The 9,834-nt window shown below is 44.4% G+C and overlaps 1 protein-coding gene across 4 annotated transcripts in view; it reads left to right on the top strand.

Annotated features, from left to right (window-relative positions):
- Positions 1-688: 688 nt before the first annotated feature.
- Positions 689-9,834, top strand: part of FLI1 (Fli-1 proto-oncogene, ETS transcription factor) — an 88,777-nt gene continuing 79,631 nt past the window's right edge. The window contains exons 1-2 of one of the 4 annotated variants that reach the window (XM_083808096.1): positions 689-1,104; positions 2,969-3,050. In XM_083808096.1, the coding sequence (XP_083664222.1) occupies positions 3,012-3,050 (39 nt within the window). In that variant the 5' untranslated portion in view covers positions 689-1,104; positions 2,969-3,011. Of the gene's footprint in view, positions 1,105-2,968; positions 3,078-9,834 lie in introns of all 4 variants that reach the window. The other 3 variants (XM_083808095.1, XM_083808099.1, XM_083808098.1) reach the window with 3 other exon arrangements.

Raw genomic sequence — 9,834 nt, 5'->3', positions numbered from 1 at the left:
CCCCTTCACTTTATATGTTCCTCTTATTAAGGAGAAAAATGTTTCAATATGTTGGAATTTGGGGCAAAGCCGGGAAGGAGAGAAAGAGAATAGAGAGTGGAAGGACATTTTCCAAATAGTTTTGGTAACCCTTCTGAGGGTTACATTTAAAATTGATGTCGTACGAAAATCCCTGGAAGTTTCTCCCCCACGTTAGTGCAAAATATTATCTGCTAACCCTTCCGAGATGGCAATGTGCACCAGAAGCGTGACACCGCTGGGAGAAAGTATCCCTGACTTGAAGATGGTTTTCCTTCTCCTCCCTAAATGTGTGACTACTTGGTAAATATTGTTAAGCAGCTAAAAGGGTCTGGAGCTTTCGGCTTGAAGAGAGAAAGGCTGAATTCGTGATCCGAGAGAGAGTAGGCTTGAGACGATTTCATCTCGCTTATCCAGCCCTGTGCATCTGCGAGCTCGGTGGATGTGGTCTGTAGTATTTTCAGTTTTGCTTCAGAGGGAAACGGGTTAACTATTTCCAAGGTAAGAGTCAGAAAAAAAAGCCCAAAGTAAGGAACGATGATTTTAAAACGGATATTTGAAACTTCCTTATTTTAAAAGGGGATTTAAAGTAGCACTTGAGCTCCACTCAGCGTCTCCTTTCGGCTTGACTCCTCAGCAATATTTTTTTAAGAAAGTTGTGAATTTTTTTCCCTTTTTTTTTTTTTTTTTTCCTTCTTTAAAGTTGCAAGTAGCGCCAGACAGGCTCATTGGGCGAAGATGTCACATAGCCGTGATTAATCTGAGGGAGCAGCTGAAATATTGATAAGGGGAAAACGGAAATCAAATGAAAAGTAGAGGGCACAGAAGAGAGGGAAAGGAAAGCACGTCCTGGAGCTGCGAGCACTGCAGAAGCCCCCTGAGGAAATGCCTGGTTGATGCAGCCTGTCTGGATGGGCTGGGAATTTTAACTTCAGCGCTGCTTTGGATCTAACAAGTTTAATCTCTCCTTTGCAAAACTGCAGCGGCAGGGTAGTAATCCACAGCTGGTGGGGAGTTTTGTTTTTGGTCTCAACCTGGATCTTTACAAACTGGTCTGCCACTGGTTGAGGGGAAAGGGTAAAAAAGGTGAGTCATTTAAATCCTAGTAATAAGAATAAGCGAGAGGTGAATCTAAAAGCGCTTTGAGGCCCTTTTATATTTCGGCTGACGCTGGCAGGGCAATGTGATTGATAAATAATCCACAGCAGACTTCTTAAGCCTGGTTCCAAATATGCAGATGTATTTATTTATATGAACATGCGTAATTATAAGAGGGAGGTAAGCGGGGGTGGGGGAGCGATAATCAGGGGCAAAGAGGGGAGCAGGGGAACTCGATATGTGAATCCTTGACCCTAGAAAATTTACTGGCTAAGGAAAATTACCTTGTCCCTCAACTCTGCCTACCCCCACCCCCCGTTGCAAGTTCAGAAGCAAAAGAAACTGGAATGTGTTAGGAGGGAGGACGACAGAAAAAAAAAAGTACTTATCAGAAACACATTGTCGATTTTATAATCAGCTGCCCTTCTGTGCCAGCTGGCCGCCTAATAAATGCTTTAAAAATCAATAAAAGGGGGATACGTGCAGATAGAGAACTTTTATTTTCCAGAGTTGTTGGGCTGGGTTTTTTGTGTGTGCGTGTGTTGTGTTTGTTTTTTTTTTTTTCCCCCCTTCCTTTCTCTGTGCTCGTAACTCCCGGCTGCATCCACAGCAAGGCACCGGCGGGCACGGGGACGCTTCCCCGGCTGCCGGGCACGGCCGGCGGAGCAGCGGCACGGGCAGGGCAGGGCAGAGCCCGGCCCCCGCAGCGTGTCCCGAGCGCTGCCGGGCGTGCTGGCCGCTCCTGCGCGGCTTCACGCGTGGCTCTGAGCCTGTGGCACAGCGCCGGCAGCAAACCGGGCATAAATCCGCGCCTTCTCCCCCACGCGCCCCGGGAAAACGGGAGCGTCAGAGCAGCAGCGCTAACGAGCTGCATGCTAAGGGGGGGGGGGCGTGCTTTTAAACGGTGCGCTAATTGCAGTAAGCTGATGGTTTTCTGGCGCTTTCCAAGGGGACTACAGAGCCTGAGAGAAGCGGGTAGAAAAAAAAAAATAGTTGTCAGACCCGTTAGTGGCTACAGATTTATTTTCCCACGCACCGTTAAGTTTTTCACAATTGTTGTCAGTCTCTGCATCTCTGTCGTGGTGGCTTGGGGGGCCGGGGGGAGAGGCAAAAAACCTGTTCATCGGGAGATCGTCGACTCTTAGAAATACAGAAAAACAGATGCACCGCGTTGATGCAAGCCTGAGATAAAGCTCCGCTGCGTTTGAGGAACGGCACTATCCAAAACAGAGAGGCTGAGATTGACAACCCTGGGCTTTTTATTGCTATTTGGAATGATACTTCCGTTCGCTATTTTTTAAATTTATTGTTTAATTATTATTGGTGAGAAAGGTTCTTTAAATCAATAGAGGCCGGCAGGCTAATGGCTCGGAATGGTTTCAATGAGTCACGAAAGGCAACTGCCCTTCATTTAGCCAAGTGAAACCCTTGGCTACAAGTCAATAGGGTTAACTAGTCTCGACATGAAAACATGAGTATTTCAGCTGGCTTTTAATTGTTGGCTAAGAAATTCAGTTAATCAAATGTCAAACATTTCCCTCTGCTCTCGTCAAAAGTGAAGAAGGCTCTTTTCCTGAGGGGGTGAAAAACCCAAATGCAAAAACAAACTGCTGTTAAAACGCAGAAATAAAACCCTTCTTTAAGAAGTCCTGTCTATTACCTAACATTTAGTTACTGTGGTGGACGTTTTTCCTGTGTCCTTTCTTTAAAGGGTACACATAAATGCGTGATGACTTTTCTTTAAATTTTATTATTAGCCTTATTTTTAAAACAATGCTTTGTTCTTTTGTTTTCCTTAATATTTATATATATATATATATGTGATTTTATTTTATTTTTCTTTTAATTTCAGGTCAATTTTAAGACCTTTAAAAATATCTGTTAAACAAGTAAGGATGTTTCAGACTGTACCAGACACTTCGTCTTACGTCAAGGTAAGACATGACAGCATCTTTAAACAGGTAATGTCAAAAATTACAATCCTCAAAACTTTGTAATCATTTGTATTAGTTGAAAGTCTCATTCCCGTTCTCACTGAACTTAGCAGAAAAAACAAAGGTCTTTTACCTTCTGTGGGAGAGGGGTTAGTGTCTGAAGTATCACAGTTATAGTTCTGGAAATATGCAGGGCTGAGTCAAAAGTTGAATCATCAGGAAGCAACAATATGTTAAAGTGGTCTTGCCTTTTATAAAGCATTGATGCTTGGTTTGCTGGATTATACTATAACTACTATTATAGTGAGTGTCCTGAATTACATTATAGTAGTGGTTTCTTACTCTGAAGCCAGTATGATAGCAGTGGCTTGTTACCAATATTATATCGTAGTGGTTTCTTAAATTGGTTTCCAATTTTCTGATTTCCTAGATACCATTTAGTTTTGAACCAAAGCTAAATTTCATTTAATATCTGTCTATTCCTCTGCTGTGCCAGCCGCTGAATTCAATATGCAAGATGATACGAACCGTTCTGGTTTTGAAAGGTACATTTCTAAATGGATTTAGAGGGGGAAAAATATTTAATGAGTTGAAGCAAAACATCTCTTTCAGTTACTGAAGAAATGAATTGTCACAACGCCTTGTAATTCTGGCATTTCTTCCACAATATTACTTATGTTTTTCCTTGAGCAGTTCTTCCATGCCATCCAGTAGGCAAATTGACTTCAATTGGTTTTACTGGTGATGGCTAATGCCAGATACTACTAGATGTTGCACTCTGAATAGCTGATCATCTATGTACATTTTCTTAATTAAAAAGTGAATCTTAGAATGTATTTCAATGTGCCGCTTCTGCCTCTTTCATAAGATTAAAACAAATTCCAAAGAAGAGTTGGCACAGCCTTGTCCCTTTATAACTCAGTTGAGTACTATATTATATTTGACATCATATAGTTTTTTTTCCACAACAGTTCCCAAGAATGTAAATAAACCAAGCCTGGGACATCTGGGTTACACGTTTAAGGCAAACCCTGCATGCAACAGCACTTAGAGAAAATCTAAAACACAAGCCTCTTCTCTCCCAGGCTGAAGAAACACAGAAGGGTGTTAACTAGAGCTGGGTGGATAATTTGTAATGAATAATTTATTACAGGAATTCTCTCTCTGTCTCTCTCTCTCTCTTCTTTTCCCTTAGTCAATGATCCATGTGCCGATTGTGATTTTCATGTACATACACATTATTGGAAGTGATTCACTGAATGATTTCTGTATATAATCCCTAGGCCACAGCTCATTTTGTGGGCAGTTTGTTAGAGGTATTAGTACTGGAAATGCAAGCTTGGTGGGAGGGCTCCCTGGTCAAGTGGAATTACTTGTATTCCCCGATCGGGTGAACTTGTGCAGCTCTCTAGACCAGGTTTCTATAGGGAATTCTACTGGGAATGGTCAAGATTCCAGATTCAGTTAATATCCCCCAAACTCACACTCATAGCTCAGTGTTTCAAGGAATGTTGATGATTTAATTTTGTTTATTAAATTCATGTAGCTTTGGACCAGATTCCAGAAGAACATAAACTCTGTGGAAAACAAATGAAATTAAAGTCTCATGAAAGCAAACTCACTAAAAGTTCAAGTAAAGAAATAAGTTATGCAGTCTGTGCCTGGCTTTAGCAATAATTTCTCTTTGGAGTTCTTATGTGTGGGAAATGATCTTAGATGTGTTCTGTTTACAATGAAGAGATGAAGGCTTTTTGACATCCTATATTATGGTATCATTGCCTTTTGTTGTGAGGCTAGATCCAGCTGCTGCTGCAGTTAGTAGCAAGATTCCTTTCGAATTAAGTGGAACCAAGATGCAGGCCTAAATAATTTAACATTCCAATGGGATTGAGCGAGTCAGTCCGTAACTGTGTCAGGATAGCCTTCTCAGTAAGTATAATCCTCCAGGCGAAGTGCTTGGACAAAGTTCTCTTCATGTAAGCATGTGTTTTATCTACCAGGAAGAACTTGTACGGCTGGACATACACCCAGCATTTCAGCAAGTGGAGGGATAAGTGAACTGTGTGATGCTGAACTCTCTGCCTTTTATTACAACCCTTCATCAGCTGCCATTATTTTGGGCAAGGGCCTTGTCTTTGGTATTTTGCCTGTAAAGCTTCATTCACACCAATGTCAATGGGGAATTGACTTGTTCCTCTGCTTAAAAAACTCAGCAGGATTTTGACAGAAATCTCTTAGGACTGATCCAAAGTCCTCTGAAGACAAAGGAGATACCTCCCACAGACTGAGTTGGGCAGTTCAATACCAGTGGTGCAAAAAGGTACCTTAAGGTCAGTGAGGTTGTTCTTAAAAGTTAGGAGATGCTTAAATACAGGAGAATTGGAGCCTTAAAAACACGGGTCAGGTTGATATCTGGCTCCTCTGAATTTGGTGACAGTTTCCACAGACTCCAGTGCACTCGGGGCACACAGAACAATTCTGTGACTGGCTTACTTGCAGAAGAGGCAGGACTGCCTAATGATTGAGGCAGATGGTCAGGAAACATGGGTACGGATACAACCCTGCTGGGGTGGGCTTGGTGTTCCTGAGCAAGGCACTCCAACTCTTTGTTCCTCAATTTCTCCATCTTTAAAGTGTGGATGAAAGTGCTGTGTAAGAAGGAGGCACTGTTCAGTTTATAGACAGCACCTGCTTTCTCTTTCCTGCTTCCCCTCACTCATCTTTGACAACTTGACAAGTCACGGTGAGCAAGAAGTTTAAAAAGTGAGAGGTTGTGTTCCAAATCCTTCTCTTTTCCCATTTTCTTTTCTTTTTTTTTTTTCATGTCATTCCATCTACTGAGGGGAAGAAAAAAAAACAAACACATATTTGCTTGTCTCATGGGAGGTGTGGACTCAGTATTTATTTATGACTTCCATGGAATCCCAGCTCATGACATGGTACCTCCATCCTCCAAAAGAAAATCACGATTGGGATCAGTGTCTAGTATAAAATGTGTAATACATACATATAAGTGTTAGGTTTATTCCGTGCCTTGCGCAGAAGAATGCCTCCTCTCTGTATGTTGCGGACGAGAGGGGGTTGCTGGCAGGGTGTTCTCCAGAAGGCCTAGGAGGAACAAATCTGCTGTCGTACCCCTGAGGTACAAAACAGCCTATGACTACCATCAGGTCACAATTTTCCTCACCAGGGTTTTCAAAATGCAAAAGTGTGAGGTAGGGCAAGGACGCTGGAGGAGGAAGAGGTTCTGAATTTTAAAATGGTTTAACAGGGATGGTTTGTGTTGAGTCATACTGGCAATGTTCAGCTTGCCAGTGTTGTAACCTTGATTTACGTCACAGGACATGTGGGTCTGCATCTACAGCACTGTTAAAAGATCCTATATAACTTCACGACAGCACTACTCATTCTGTCTTGTATCCCTTCTTGTATGGGCCTTAACACAATAGGGGAGTAGAAAATCATAGGTATAAAATTATTTATGATCATTTATGATTACTCATTTGTTCTAAATCATAGATAAATTGTTTCTGTTCCTTAAGCCATTATGGGACTTACTGATCTGCAAATAGTTAATAATTTAGAGTATATCAGAGGGTGCTAATCTCATCTAAACGTGAGTATTTGACTTTAGAGAATGAAACATGTAATATAATTGGGAAATTAAATTCTGAAAGACAGCACTGGAATCCTGACTGCAAGGGTATGGAAAGAGTTAGGACTATAAGCAAAGCAACATGACCTCTGCATGCTGCATTTTTAATTATTACCACTGCCACAAGCTACTCTGGGCCACAGCAGTCTTGACTCTCCTCCTGTGCTGCTGCCTGTGCTTTAATACGTGAGTAAAGACAGTGCAAGAATAATTCGGGGAGTCTTATTCTGTCGCTTTTCTTTCGCTCTTGGGCGACATCCAAACCCTTCTCCCCTCCTGGCGTGGAGAAGTCGCTGCCTCTGCTCTCGGTGCCCCAGCGCCCAGAGCTCTGCGGCCGAGGGGAGCCCCGGTTCCTGCCAGGCGCCGTCCGTGGGGCAGGGGAAGGCGAAGAAGTCGTAGAAGAGGGCGTTAGGGGTCCCTCCTCTTCTTGAATGTCTGCAAAGTGTTGCTGGGGTGCGGGAATCCCCCTTCTCGCCCTCTTCACCTGCAAGACTCCCCCTTCCCCAGAGCTATCGCATCAGCGCCTCCTCCTTTCGCGCTCTCCTTTCCAGCCTTCCCCTTCCAAGGTGAACCTTGCTAGGGGTGATTTTCCCTGGGGTGTCCCGCATTAAAACACTGGATTGCCTTTGGCTGACCTGTGCAGAAAATGGTCTTCGGGCAGACCTCTGAACGGGAACGAAGAGGGTCTTTTGTCCAGCCTCACAGAGATGGGAAGAAGGAACCATCGTGCAAGCGCAGGACTTCTCGCTTTAAAAATGGATTTCATGCAGCCATAATGTTTGTGGTTCCGTACAAAGAAGCATATTCACGAAGGCAAAATGGTCTGGGTGGCTGGAAACAATATTTGGTTTGTTCTTGCTTTCCCTCTGCCTGGAAAGTTTACAGAAGCCCTAAAGAATTTTTTTATTTTTTTTTAAGGACAAAACATCAGGATTTTCTTTGGAGAGGGCAATGCGAAGGCCACTGACAAACCCTGACACGGCCGCGCTTTCTCTCCTACTGAAACAGTAGCAGCCAGAGGGCTGCTCCGGGCACAGGTTGCAAGGAAAGAATCCCCCAGTATTTCGTGGGTGTTTTTTTTTTTTATTTTTATCTTTTCCCCAGCAGAAATCTCGCGGCAGGGAGGATGCCTGATGCCTACGGGAGGGAAAGGCGCTGCAGGGGGACTCGTGCAGGGAGAGAGCTGCGTCCCACAGGTGCCCGGGGACGCGTGGATGCTGGAGAGGCGGCTGCGGGCAGAAACCCGCAGCACACCTTTAAGAACAGCTGGAGAGCTGAGCCTCGCAGAGCAGGGGAAAGCAGAGACTTGACGGACTGTTTTTTCTTCCAGTTCAGGTAGTTTTGTCCCTGCCGGGGGGATCCTTACCCGTTCCTGCTTCCTTTCTTTGCAGTTCCAGCTTGACGTCCAGCCTGACGCTGCCGTCAGCTCTTACGTCTTGCTCACCCCGAGTGATGATTAAGCCGCGCATACACCGAATCGTTCTCCTTTTTTGAGGCAGAAACGCCGTTAAGTTGTTAGACTTTAGCAAGTCTTTGATTAATGCGTCCTGACAACTCGCTGCTTAAGGATTTAGCTCTTGTTTGCACCCACCTCGCTGCTTTAAAGGGAAAAAAACCCTTCCGTTTCCCGGTGCCCGACAAGTCCTGCCCGACTTTTACCCGTGGTGAAGGCAAGCTCCGCGTGGGCAGGACTGGCATTGTTTCTTCCCCTCTTTGCCCTCAAGACACGATTGGATTGAAGTCGAGAGGTGGGAGAAACGTCGTTTCTCCTGGAAATGTAGCACGTTGCGCCTTTCTAAAACAAACCAGGCTGTCGGGCTCAGGGGACAAGATTTTACACTCGGTGACTCCCGCCCCGCCAGACACCAGCATTCGAGCAGCCGCCCCCCTCCAGCTCTGTGACCTCCTAATGGCTCCGTTCTTTCACAATTTACAGCAAAAAGCCCCCCACCAATATGCTGGGTCCAGTGGATTTTGTATTCCAGCCTTTCGTGTGATTTCCCAACCCTGTGTTTAGAAAGAATGGGGAGGTGTGGAGGGAAAGGGGAGCAAAACGGGAAGAAAAAGAAAGTGAAGGCTAAGGGGGAAAAATGCTTTAAATCTTTCCTGCAAATCTCCAAATATATGAAGTCTGAGGAACAAATTCAAAGCAGGCACGGATGCCTGAAGAGAAGTTAGAAATATTCTGTTCCATTCAAGCGCATCAAGGGTCTAGCTGAAGTCTTGTTTGGCTAAGGTCAGACGAGACTGGGTTCTCCAATAAAAATAAATCTCAAATTAATTATGGCCTCAAGCGAGGGGCCAGACGTTTGGAGCTAGTGCACTGCCGTCTGTTTTTTTGGCCTTCAGTATTTTTGTTTTTTTGTGCTTAGCTTTTCAATAATTGCGGGATGGGGGAGGAAGGGAGGGCGGGGGCTGTTTTACTGGGACATGGAGCTCAAATAAAACTAGCCAGGACACTGCTTACCCACTCTCCGCGTAATTGCGATGCAGCTTCAAAGCTACTGCATCTTCTCCACGCTACTTTTAAGACATTATGTTTTACTTAGCGCTGATTAGCAGTGAATAACTTTCCGGCGTCAAGTTCCCAAATCCCATGGGCTGTTGCTGTGGACCAAGAGGCAGCAGGGACCCGATCCTTCGCTTGTAGGGCTGGAAAACTACTGATTCCTCTTTATTGCTGTAGCTGAGAAGCAGAGGTTTGCCCAATTAGTTCAGTTTAAAGTGGGATTCGTTTCTGGGGATCAAATCCCAGGGCTGTAGTTTGGGCTTTTTGCTTGTAAGAATGTGGGTTTAGAAAATAAACAAAACACGTTGCGTTTTTCATTCTGCAATGCAGTCGGTGCCAGAGGAGACTCAGACCAGGAAAATTTAAACATTCGCTGAAGCCGGTGGAGACTTTCCCTCTGGTACAGACTGCAGCGGGACAGGCGCTGGCCTCTGCTCCGGGCGAAGGAGGAGGGTAAACACCGTGACTACATTTATAGAGGACGGTATATATAGAAAGGTTTATATATATCCGATATACCTAGCGCAAGGAATGTCAGTACACGTAGAGAGAAGTTGGGTTAAGAAAAAATAAAAAAAAAAAATAAGAGGATCCCGTCCCGACTTTGCAGTGACCAAGGC

The sequence above is a fragment of the Anser anser genome (assembly GCF_964211835.1).
Source record: "Anser anser genome assembly, chromosome: 22".
Classification (NCBI taxonomy): domain Eukaryota; kingdom Metazoa; phylum Chordata; class Aves; order Anseriformes; family Anatidae; genus Anser; species Anser anser.
The sequence above is the reverse complement of the archived record's forward strand: the minus strand, read 5'-3'. Positions and strand labels throughout refer to the sequence as shown.